The 13,207-nt window shown below is 42.6% G+C and overlaps 1 protein-coding gene across 1 annotated transcript; it reads left to right on the top strand.

Annotated features, from left to right (window-relative positions):
* The first annotated feature begins 3,422 nt into the window (after window positions 1–3,422).
* LOC114550406 (uncharacterized) lies at window positions 3,423–5,111 on the top strand. Its single transcript, XM_028571156.1, has 3 exons — window positions 3,423–3,515; window positions 3,827–4,128; window positions 4,526–5,111. The coding sequence occupies exons 2-3, from the start codon at window positions 3,830–3,832 to the stop codon at window positions 4,845–4,847; spliced, it is 621 nt and encodes a 206-aa protein (XP_028426957.1). The 5' UTR covers window positions 3,423–3,515; window positions 3,827–3,829; the 3' UTR covers window positions 4,848–5,111.
* Window positions 5,112–13,207: the final 8,096 nt, after the last annotated feature.

Genomic DNA, 13,207 nt, shown 5'->3' with positions numbered 1-13,207 from the left:
ATATCAGCAAGTTCTTTTTCAAATGCACGGTGTAGTCAAACATTGTAATAATAGGATTTAATACAGTGATACGTATTCATAAGTGTCTGGGAATACAGGGTGTTCACAAACATTAGGGTTTGAGTGCCATTCTGGTTGAACGTTTCAGTCAACGTGTGGAACGACACCCAACAGTGATGTCACAGCGTGACGTCACAGCGGGACGTCACATCTGCAGCAAGGGGGATGTTTCCGACTTACCGTTTGATCCGACCAACAGTCTGACATTTGATCCACTATCGTATAAGACAAACCAGCAAATATTCACATTTTAGAAGCAGAAACTCGAGCATTTTTGGCTTAAAAGCTTGCGTGCGTAACTTTTTTTTGATATTAATGAACGTCCGTTAACATTCCAGCCGTTGCCATATGAGTTGCTACAAAGCTAATTCAGACTATCAGCTCCACACAACTCTCTCTGGATTTCTCAGCATGGCTATGTTCAGAAGATTTTGAGGGGGGTGGGGGTGGGTGTGCTGCACGATCACGGAAGACTTGTATCATGTGGACGCTCCGACAGTGTTATTACTTAGAATTCCTCATGGGGGGAAACAGAAAACTACGCACTGTAGCTTTAAACGGTTATAATCGATTAGCGGTAGGTTCAGCAAAACAAGAGTTCCAGCTGGTGTTAAGTTGCCCTTTAAGGTCCCAGTCAGCGACTAGGACAGAGCAAGATGGCTCTGTTCCGGCAGCCATCTTCTCACTAAATATTGGTCTTCTGAACGCCTGTTGAATCCCCCTGAATACCTAGTGGTGTCTTAACTGCCATCCATCCCACCACGCTGCCGTTAGTTTGGAGACACTTCAGCATCCATACACCGTTTGCTGGAGGTCTGGTGGTACACAGCCAACATCATCATGACCCCCCAGGAACAGACTGACCAAGGTGACACAGCAGCCACAGCCCGCCTGTGGTAAAGACTCGGTGGGTTTCCGACTGCAGTATGCATCCAGTTAGCCCCCCCGCCCCCGCTCATCTTTTCACTCTAGTTTACTCATCTGTCCATGGTGACGCTCTGCAACAGCTTCATTAACCACAACATGACATAATCTTTTTTTTTTTTTTATTTTTATTTCATTTCTTTCTTTTTTTTTTTATTAGAAATGATTTTCTGAGCCTGGGTTATGTTGTCAATCATGTCAATATAGTTTTTAGGATCCAAATAAAAACTGTGGGTTTAAATGTTCATCTGTGTTGTAATTTCATCTCAGAATAACACCACAATCTAGAGACTTTTTTTGTACCAGGCTGTAAACATGTTTAATTCTGCTGTAAAGTTGGGCATTTTAAAAGGTCCCATGGCATGAAAATTTCACTTTGAGGTTTTTTTTAACATTAATATGAGTTCCCCCAGCCTGCCTATGGTCCTTCAGTGGCTAGAAATGGTGATAGGTGTAAACCGAGCCCTGGGTATCCTGCTCTGCCTTTGAGAAAATGAAAGCTCAGATGGGCCAATCAGGAATCTTCTCCTTATGAGGTCATAATGAGCAAGGTTACCTCCCCTTTCTCTGCTTTGCCCGCCCAGAGAATTTGGCCCACCCATGAGAGAGAGAGAGACATCATGGCTTTCAAACGAGCAAAGTGGCAGTTGGTCAAGGCCACACCCCCACCCCCACCCTCACCCCCACCCCCCCCAAAAGAGACTTCAGATACAGTATTAGGGGACCACTAAGGCCTATATAAAAGAGACTTCAGATACAGTATTAGGGGACCACTAAGGTCTATATAAAAGAGACTTCAGATACAGTATTAGGGGACCACTAAGGCCTATATAAAAGAGACTTCAGATACAGTATTAGGGGACCACTAAGGTCTATATAAAAGAGACTTCAGATACAGTATTAGGGGACCACTAAGGTCTATATAAAGAGACTTCAGATACAGTATTAGGGGACCACTTCAGATACAGTATTAGGGGACCACTAAGGTCTATATAAAAGAGACTTCAGATACAGTATTAGGGGACCACTAAGGTCTATATAAAAGAGACTTCAGATACAGTATTAGGGGACCACTAAGGTCTATATAAAAGAGACTTCAGATACAGTATTAGGGGACCACTAAGGTATATATAAAAGAGACTTCAGATACAGTATTAGGGGACCACTAAGGTCTATATAAAGGCATCCAAAGAGCACCATGTCATGGGACCTTTAACATCGGGGTCTATGGAAATTGACTCACTTCTGGACCCACCCTCAGGCGGCCACTCGATTAACTGCAGTTTCTGGCACTTCCAGGAGGTCGCCCCTTGATGTTTACACGTCCAGCAGACGCAAAGCATCCACTTGGCGTCACGTTTCTGGCCACCTAAAGAATGTCCAGTACTCTCCACCATGTCCTGAGGGGAATACCTGGCTCCTCAGCTGAAACGCTCCACTATATTCACCATGCAATGGCTAACTTTGTCTGCTGTCGGTGCTGTAGGCCTACAGTGGATTTATCCAAATGACCCAGATGGGAGTAAGACTAAACCCAAACGGTAAAGTCATGCCAGAAACACCATTAAGGATGGATTCTCTATCTCAAGTGAGTTCCAAGTCTGTACAAGTTTATTTACTGAAAATACTGAGATATTTTGCAACCAACGGCTGCCTTGAATTTAAAATATAGAGATATAACAACTAAGGTTAAGTTTGGCTAGGGGAAATCAAATCAAATATCAAGATATGTTTGACCAAATATTTCGATATGGATATTGCGGAGATATTGTAGGGTTGACTATTGAGATTTTAGATACATAATCACCACTTATGTGGATATAATGACTAAGTGGGTAAAGGCAAATCATAGAACAGCTGGAACAGTCCAGAAAATGACATCACTTTATTGTAAGCTTTCAAAACCAGAAAAAGACACTTGTCATATTACGATATCCAAAATCTAATCCAATATCTAGTGTCATATAAGGATATATTACCCAGTTCTCTCTAACTCACACACTCTCTCTCTAACTCACACACTCTCTCTCTAACTCACACACTCTCTCTCTAACTCTCACACACACACACACACACACACACACACACACACACACACACACACACACAGCTCCTGGGCTGCTGCTCTGTAGCTGACCCTGACCCCTCTGTAGACGTCCCTGGATTATGCGGACTCGTGCGGACCGCACTTTCGCACCTGTTTGGGGCGGGACAGATGACACCTTTATCATCCTTATATGGCAGAGGTCCCGATCAGCTTTTTTTTCTTCCCGATCTGAGTTTTTAAATATTGAATATCTGCCGAGTCCCGATCCAATACTTGGATTGCATTGATAGCCTAATAGGGGAGAACCGGGGCGAAAGTAACACGGGACGAAAGTAACAAAGCGATTTTCTCTGAGCCCTGACTACATTTGCATTTCAAGCTTTGACAGCACTTTCAGCACGCAGCCAGTGACGGAGCCGCAAAATATCACGTGATTTCATCATTGTTTCCCGCTGTTATGTCCTGAAAGCTGTTTTCGAGTACGGTAAGTAAATTACTGAAGCGGTACTTTTTTTCTATTTACAAGTTGTGTTTCTCGTTTCATGTGTCACAATAATTATCAATCTACAAGTTATTTAGTGCTGTAACGCATATGATCAAGTTTGCCTTGTCAGAGTTTTTCAGTATACAAGTAATTCGGGTTTAAATGTCAGGAGTTCCAGTCGGGACGAAAGTAACAAGTGTTACTTTCGTAACACTTGTTACCTGAGGGTACCTGAGGGTGCTGCTAATGAGGTAATTTTCTCTGTGTTGCAGAGTTTATTAAAACATGTTTATGTCATATTATACCAACAGAATATGCCAAGAGTGAGGGTCAGAAAGACAGGCAGAGGTCTGATTCAGCCAGATGTGTATGAGAGGGCGTTTCTGGACATATCTGTAAGACACATTAGTCTTAGGGCAGCTGCAAAGTCGCATGGCATTTGCCATGTCACTTTGCTCCGATACTGCAGGAGGAGGGCAGAGAACAGCAGGGAGAAGACTAGACCACCAGGGTACAGGTCACACACCAAAGTCTTCTCTGTGGACCAAGAGAGGAAGCTGGAGGCTTATATTAAGAGGGCAGCTGATTATATTTTGGCCTGTCTCCTAAGGAGGTTAGTGTAGTAACGTTACAGTAAAAACATTCAAAATGCAGCTCACTTACACAAAATGTGAGATTTGTATATTCTTTAAATAGATTTTTCATTTTGATTCTAATTTTTATTTTTATTGACATTACATTTGATTGTTCCACTGTCTGCAAAGCTGCTGCAACATGTAAAAATCCCTAGTGCAGGATCAGTAAAGTCTTATTTTATCTTAATTATGTCATAAAAAATGTCCCTCTAAAAGGACACAAAACGGAGAGGCAAAAGGAGGTGAGTAGCGTTTGGTTTTTGCTTTTTCCTGAGTAATTTATTTATGCTATCATGTGGACAGAGGATGAGCAATAACTGCCTGTAAATTTATACAAATGTTGACAAAAAAATGTTGTCACTTTGAATGTTGCAGGTCAACGGCGATCCTCACTGACTCTCCGGTGAGGGCAGCTCTGGAGGAGGAGCAACAGAAGAGGATCCAGAAGAAGAAGCCCCAGAAGAAGCCGCCTGCTCCAAAGAAAAGGTTCCTCACGGCCAAAAACACTGCGCCCACAGTTTCCTCGGACAAGGATGAGGAATGTCTTGTGTGTGACGAAACATCAGCTCATCCTTGCCTGGGGAAGTGTGGGTTCAGTGTCTCTTTTGCCAGCTCTGGTCACATGAGGCATGCACTGAGGGTGCAGAACATTATATCTGTCACAACTGTGACAATGAGTAGGCTAATGCCTTTTTAATGTTCCTTTTTGTTTGTTTACATAAGTCAGGTTTCCATCAAAGTTATGGTGGCATCCCTTTGCTGTTTTTGTTTCTAGGATTCACTAGAGGAACATTGAGGAACAGCTGATTTCGGTAGGTCACCCTCACATTTTATCCCTCACATTTAGGTTAGCCATACCTTAGCTTTTCCACCTCCACCTATGAATTTTTTGTGTTTCCATCCAGATGTTTTTATGCACATTTTGAATTTACACATAAAAACATGACTACTGTTAGCTTATTTTGAGATTTTATGCTAATTTAGTTTAATTTTCATATTGTTCATACTGTTGAATGTTTTATAAAATGGATTGACATTGCCAATAAAAAAATATTCTAAACAAATCAAGTTTTTACTGTCTTATATTTGAAACATTTGATGAAACTGAAATTTTAAATGAAAATGTAATTTAATATTTTTTTTGCAAAGATAAAGGAAAAAATATGTTTGCATTTACATATTAACAAAGTTTTAGTCAGATATATTTAATGAAAACAAGAGTAACAAAAAAAATCTAGCTTGTATTGTTGTGTTACTTTTGACCCACCTGTGTGTTACTTTCGTCCCTACTGATGGGGTCGAAAGTAACAATGTGCAACTTATGTTCAAAGTGAAATTATACTGAAGTCATTCGATATTTGTACAAAATACCACCTGGTATTGATAGACCACACTTGTGAGTTATTGACCACAGCAAAAATATATCTCTGTCTAAAACAATATCTTTTAAAAATATGTTTTTCTGAAAAATTGTACTTTCGCCCCTGCTCTCCCCTATAGCGGCACACTGTCTTTGTTGTTGTTTGTTTAGGCTACTGTTGGGTGAGCAGTGTTCCCTTTTTTTTTGGCATTTAGGCCTTCATTTTGACGGCTCAGATTTGCAAGGGGAGAGAGAGGGTGAATGACGTGCAGGAATGCGCGGAGGACCGAGGCTTTACATACGGGCACGTGCACTACCACCAAGGGCCACCCTGGCACCCCCGGGCGGTAGGCAAAATTACGAATCCCACTATGGCCACGCCAAGACCCGCCCTACGAAGCAGCTCGATTGGTTGGGGTTAGGCATTTCGCCTCGAGTGGTTAAGGTTAGGGGATTGGACCTGTACATGTAAGCATGGACGCCTGGCCAATAGTTGTGTGTGAACGCTAATGAAGGGCGGGTCTTGGCGTGGCCATAGTGGGATTCGTAATATCGCCGGCCGGTAGCTGGGTGCTAGTGGGCGGGGCTTATCAATGAACCGCAGGTGCTCAGAGTTGATGAGAAGATGGAGTCTCAGCGAGCTGGAGGAGAGACTCGGTCCTGTCGCGGAATCACCGAGGTGGCGTGTTTTCAGCACCTTTGCGTGTGTCCTGGAAGCCCGAACGCCTTGTATTACCAGCTTTGTTTTCTTTTCGACCACCCACTAATAATATAACCTTGAACTAGACACCATAAACAGCAGAAGACGGGGCTGGTCGCTTAATTGTGTGGAGCTGCTGATGGAGTTGGCGGAGGTCGCTGTTCCAGGTAAGCCGCACTCAACCCACTGCCAGCCAGCCAGCCTTTACTTTACTAGCACCGTTTATGTTAGGCAATGAACGGTTAGCCTAAACGTCCTACAAGTTGTTTGGAGTCCACCGTAACATTAATGGGCGCTGGTCTGGGATTTTATTTCCCCATTACGCAGGGGCGTAGCAAACTTTTCAAAAGTGAGGGGGATGGATGTGATTTGTTTATTAACAATAAAAATGATGGATACAATGACAGAGGGGTACAAAATGTATAACATACAAGATATAAAAAGCTTCCCATTTAAATGAGTGATACTAGAAAAGTATAAAAAGTTTGCGTTTAAAGTCCGTGTAGAGAGAACGGAGCATAATCTAATTACGTATGTGGTAATTTGCATAAATAGCACAGCAGATCTAAACATTGGGTTTAGCCAGGTGAAAATGTCTTGTTGACATAAAACAGTAAAAGACTTAATGTAAAGGTCTGAATGGAACCCATAGGCTACCCATGAGCATTAATACATAGAGGCAGGAAGAAGTGCTTTAACCCAGCATTTATTAATTAGCCTATTATTGCAGAGATGGGGTTTGGGGCTGGGTCCGTGGGACTGTTTCTGGGGGTTCACTTTTTTATTTTACCTACCTTTTGTCTTCTGCATTCTCGTTACCCTTGTTCTTCCCTCAGACTCATCCCCCAGAAACAGTCCCACTGATTCAGCCCCAAACCCCATCTCTGCAATAATAATACTGGTTTAATACACTCAATAATCAATACTGGTTTAAAGCACTTCTTCCTGCCTCTATGTATTAATGCTCATGGGTAGCCTAAATGGGTTCCATTCAGACCTTTACATTAAGTCTTTTACTGTTATATGTCAACAAGACATTTTCACCTGGCTATACCCAATGTTTAGATCTGTTGTGCTATTTATGCAAATTACCACCTTTGTAATTATATTATGATCCGTTTATTATGAATGCTATAATGCAGCTAATGTTACAGAACGTTATACTTCTTACATGGGAAACTAGTCGTACATATTAGCTTTCATTTAACGTTGCTAGTGAAGTTAAAAAGGTGCAGTTACCATCCATACTAAATACAGGCTCAGTGACCACCAGCTGGGTCAGACAGAGATGCACTTCCTCAGCCACTGGGAAAAACTATCTTCACTAAGAGATTTACACCTTGGAAAAATAGCCCAAAAAATAAAACTTCCCAAAGTTAACACCAGAAGAGAAGCTGGTAGTTCTCCTAGGAGAGGGGACAGCAGCTCCACTGACAGCTAAACATGGATCTGCCTGCCACAGCCTGAGGGACTCACAACCACTTAGGATCCCAAAATTACAGATTTGTTTAGTATTGTATAGTAATTATATTAGAATAGTATATATGTGACACCTACATATTTAATATATGACATGTATTGTAGGCTATGAGTTCCTGTAAACTGCTGAGAGAGAGAGAGAGAGAGAGAGAGAGAGAGAGAGAGAGAGAGAGAGAGAGAGAGAGAGAGAGAGAGAGAGAGAGAAAAAGAGTCTGATTACCTCCGCTGTCTGAAAACTCCCGTTTTCTGAACGATAGTTGACACATCGACGTACTATGTGAAGGCATTTCATCATCTGCTGTCTCAGTGTGTAATCCCCTGGCTCTTCTTACTAATAACAACTGTTTTCGTCTTCTCTGAGGTGATTTTCGACCGTTTTCAACGCATTTATTTTGACATTCTGATAGGGCTGCCACCTCTTAGTCGATTAGTCGACTAATCGGTCGGTTTGGTCTTAGTCGACTAAGATTTCTTTAGTCGATTAGTCATTTTTTTATTCTTATTCATGCTTAATTACTCATTTCCAAGAAACTTCTGAGCACATTTATGATAAACACAAGATTTAAAGTGGTGCTTTTGCAGGATTAATTGTGGAGAAACTCAGTTTTACAAATGGTTAATTAACTACATTTATATTGTGCTTTTCTAGTCTTAACCACCTCTCAAAGCTCACAGCTCTGTCGATTAAATCAACTAATCGATTAGTCGACAAAATCCTATAAGTGTTAGTCGACTAAGAATTTCTTTAGTCGAGGACAGCCCTACATTCTGAACTACCGCAGAAATGTCAGAGCACGTCACGTGACCATTCTAAGCGAATCACGTTGTCAGAAATGGCATCAGCCAATGAGATTGCGCTTTTAGAATCAAATCCCCCTTTTACTTTCACGAATGGTTGCTGATGAAAAGGAAATTGCCATATTTGGATCCGACAGCATTGTAGAGGAGAGAGCTTTCCAACGGTATATGCATTGGGTATATGAGATGACCGGGTGCAGACAGCGATCACGGAGCAGCGGGATGATTAAGACCGCTGCGAAGTACACACCGTTGCCATACAGCCTACGACGTAGCTACGGCGGCAGTTCGACGCGAGGCGTTTGTGCAAAACTGCGGAAAAACTGCAGAAAAAGTGTGGGTGTTGAACCCTCTCACCGGGAAAAGTGTGGGTGTTAAAACACCCACATCCCCCACGGGTGCGACGCCCCTGCCATTACGCCAAAGCTAGCTGGAAAAGTAGTTTGGAAAATATTGTTAAGTCAGTTTAACGTGGCGAGTTAGTGGCATATAAATATGGTATTGCCAGACCTTCCTTCACAGCGCTGCGCAAGAGGGTCTGGCTAGTCCACACTTTGAGATGGGAGAAAAACTACTCTGGTTAATTGGCTCATTTTTTATTTTTATTTTTTAAACCAATCACAATCATTTTGGGCGGTGCTAAGCTCTACACAGAGCCACGGTGCCTCTGCTAAATAGCCTGGGAAGGAACTTGTTTTGGTGGAACGTTCAAAAGTAGTTTTAGTCGTGCAACAGAAAACTCCAATTGGACAGATAGTCTAGCTAGCTGTCTGGATTTCCCCTGCAGAGATCTGAGGAGCAGTTAACCATAGTCCTCACAAATCCACCGGAGGTTAGAACGCCAACACAAAGAAAGAGGAAGGTGACGGACATCCGACCGAAAAGACATCCGGCGGAATTTCCGGGTCTGACTCATTGCCGTTTTCACACGTGTTTGCTTCGGTTTTGGGGAAATGTTAGCAGTTAGGTTGTCAAAATGGAAGTAGAGGCATTTTGTCAGACGGACTTAAGTTGTAGTGATTTGTGCAAACTTACAAAAGACCAGTGGACGTTTGATCTAAGGAAAGGTGAAGTTGTTGATTTCCTGTAAGAAGTTTTGTGGTTACCAGACCCTAAACTGGAACGGCGGGAAAGGGAGCATGAGCGGTAAGATTTAATTGGAACATTTTTCAGCGGCGCGCGACAAAGGGGAAACCGGAAGCATGAAGGAGCTCGAGAGTAACCGGGTGCCAGGACTCTCAGAGTGACTGCAGGTCTCTCTGGTAAACTTACTGGGTTAAGATGAGCTCTTTCATGGTGAATGAAAGGCTCGATCCGACCAAGTAGCTCATCCAATCAAATCGAAGCATTGACGGCATTGCTGCTGCCAGTTCTGCCGTCGTTTACCTTTTTCTTCTTCTTCTAGTCCGTAAGAGCAGAAGAAAGAACAACAACATCAGTAGCCTTTGCTCGTTAGCGCCACCACTGTTCAGGAGAGGACTGCAACTAGTGTCGCGAGCACCAGCGCGGTATAAACAGTCACATAACACATGACGCCACATTTGCAAGCGCCAGGTGGGCTGCGTCTAGTATATAAGAGCCTTAAGTGGCCTTTGCTTATTCAGATTGTACTAGAGGGCAAGGCACAAGAGGTATATGCAGCTCTTAACCAAATCCAGAGCAGGGAGTATGACACGGTAAAAAAAAAGGCAGTTCTACCTGCACGAGGTCGTTCCTGAAGCTTCTAGGCAAAAGTTTAGGTCACTTTATAGGAGACCTATCTTGATGTTGCACGCCAACAGGAAGCGGCGTTTGATAGATGGCTAGCAGCCTGTGAAGTCTAGATCCATATCAAAACCTGTACCTAGTGTCCCAAAGCATATTGAGTCTCGCATAAGGAATCACGAAGTCAAAGATGGCCGAAAGGCTGCTATGATGGCTGACTCCTAATGAATGAACTAACAAGGATGTGCCTTGGAAAAGTAAGTCGGGGAGACGGGAAAAGAAACCAATCAGTGAGGGTGATGACTCGGGAGGCTTGGTGGCAAGGCACGGTACATCAGTACCACCTCAAGCGTGGGGTAAGAAGCCTAATAAGCCCCCATCATCTAGAAGTGAGGTCATTTGCCATTATTGTAAATAGCCAGGTGACATTTAAATCCAGTCGTTTCGCACTGAAAAGGAAGGAAAACCGGTTGCTCTGCTTACAACTCAGCCCCGAGGTAGTCCTACAAACTTGCAGGTCACAACTTCCAAGCGGCCTCCCGAAGCCTATAGAGGTTTTGTGTCTAAAGGGGGTGTGGCCATAGCCACAGACAGAAAAATGGCCCCTATATCCATATTGAGGTGCAGGTGCCCCCCATAGACAGTGAAAGAAATGGACCAACAGAGCCCGTGTCTCTGGACGGAGACCAGTGAAGGATATTAGAAGCACTTTTCCAATGAGCGCTGAGCGTTACTGAGCAGCCTCCAACTGAGAGAGACAACGTAAATGTGACGTGAGCAACCTGTCTGACAGTGTGAAGTCTTCTGGTAGCTGTGCCAAAAGAAATCTCAATCATTCCCAATCTTACAGAGACGGAGAGTGTAGATATATGTAAGGAGATCACATGGGCACAGGCTAATTATTGCTAACTAAAATGCTAGTTCACATTAGCAATTGAACAGCTAAACAGCTAAAGTAAGTAGAAACTGCCTGCGAGCTTCTCCCTTGACTATACGGTAATTCCTCTACTAAGCGTCAGTAAGTCGCGTTGTTATGACACAGTCTATTTTTATAAAAGCGTCTGCTACGGAGCCATAACGTGAGGTACAAGGTAATGAAGCCTTGTATACATTGTCGTGTTTCTTTAGAAATAAACAACGGACAAATAGTCTATAAACGCTTCAGATGTCAAGTTATTCGCTGTCAAAGTGGCGCCAAAATGAATGGCGGTCAATGGAATGCTAACGGGAGGTGAGTGCTTGTTAGCATCAGAATGGCGCCATAGGAGCTACGCGTTGTGGAGAGAGGCTTACCCCTTGGCGCCACCAAGTCCTTGCTGGTTCGGGGGTGTAATAGACCTACCACCCGCCGCTGCCTTGAATGCTCCTACTCCGGTGCAGGAGGTGGATTTGTTGGTGTTCTTGACATGGGTTTCCTGAAATCTGACACTGTAAACGGACCCATAGTGGTAGCCCGTTGTCCCGAATAAATTTTGTGTTGGGTAATGATTTGGCTGGAACACGAGTTTGTATCACCCCAATAGTGACCGGTGAACCCTGTGAAGTGCCTGGGGCATTGGCATTGGAACAGGAACACCCTTGTTTAGGTTTGAGGTGTAGTGGCACGGTCAAAGTCTCCCCTGTCAATTTAGCAGATACCTTCTTTGCGAAATTTGCAGGTTTACAAACCGCAAAACTGTTTTCACAGGAGGGTCTCGTTGGTGAACATGCGCAAGATCCTTCTTCAGCTTTTGTAAGGGAGCAGGCTGGAAAGTTGGAAGTCCTACAGGAAGTTATCCAAAGGTTTTTATTTTCAGGAGGGAATTTTGATGAGGAAGTGGAGGCCTCCGGGCCGCCTCGCAAATGAGCAGTGGACTTTACGTACATATTATTACTCCGTGTCGCTTTAATTCAATTTGAATACATTTATTTACTTTGCAAATACTTTGTCATGATATAGGTCTTAAATCTCCTTCATAAAAAAAGTCTTACAAAGTCTGCAGTTTGACTTGGTAAATCCTGCAGAAACCCTGCGATCAGGACATCCCTATTCTACGGAGTTCAGTGATCTACCGAAACAAAGAGTTTGAGAGGGGGGGGTTAATTCTTATTCACATCAACAAGCAGCTGGATCTTTGCAGAGGTGGAAAGACAACAACCAGACGGGCAAGGCAAAGCTTTTGGTATTAATGTGGTCGACCAGACAATTTTAATTTCAATTGTTGCTTTGTTTTTTTTAACAATGATCGTAGAAACTGATCGCTGTCGAGTGATTTAAGTAAGTACAACAAAAAAAAAAGGCCTGGAGCTCTGCAGAACCCAGACCTGCCCTCTTTCCAATCCTGCTGCTCAGAGACAAATAAAATTAAACTTTAAAAAAAAGAAAGAAAAAAAAAGACATACAGCGTCACTCTTACCAGATGCCCTGTGAATAAGTGCTTGGTGGAGAGAGAGAAAAAAAAAAAAAAAAAAAGGAACAGACAATAGTAATCTCAAGATTGCTTGTAAAAATTACTTTTAAATGTAGATAATATTTGTATATAGGCAGATAATGTTTGGTTTGATTTAAGGGGGGGATAGCAATAACAACTTAAAGGTCAATACAATCAGAAGGTCTTAGCTCACTAGCTAGGTCAACAGAGAACCGGTTATACATGCACTAAAAATAAAAAATAAAACAAAAAAAGAAAAGAACATTTAAAAAATAAATGATCAAGTTGAGAATATATCTAAATTTGTGTGCCCCAAAACTACACCAAATGAGTATCCCACCCTAGATTGATTCTTTAAAAGAAAAAACGGTGAATTTCATTTTTTAAATTAAATGGCTAATTGACATTATTGCACATGAGCAAAAGACAGTAATACTATTGGAGCTCTGTTCATCGACCTGCCCCTCCACCGACCCCTCCCGAAGCACTTTGAGAACATTCAGAAACCTGGTGATGTACGACAACAAGAGATGTTTCATCAACGGCTACCAAACAGAAGAGGAAAATGAAAAAATAAAATAAAAATAACCCGGAAACAACGGATA

Source organism: Perca flavescens, chromosome 23 (assembly GCF_004354835.1).
Source record: "Perca flavescens isolate YP-PL-M2 chromosome 23, PFLA_1.0, whole genome shotgun sequence".
Taxonomy (NCBI): Eukaryota; Metazoa; Chordata; class Actinopteri; order Perciformes; family Percidae; genus Perca; species Perca flavescens.
This window is presented reverse-complemented; position numbering and strand designations above follow the sequence as displayed.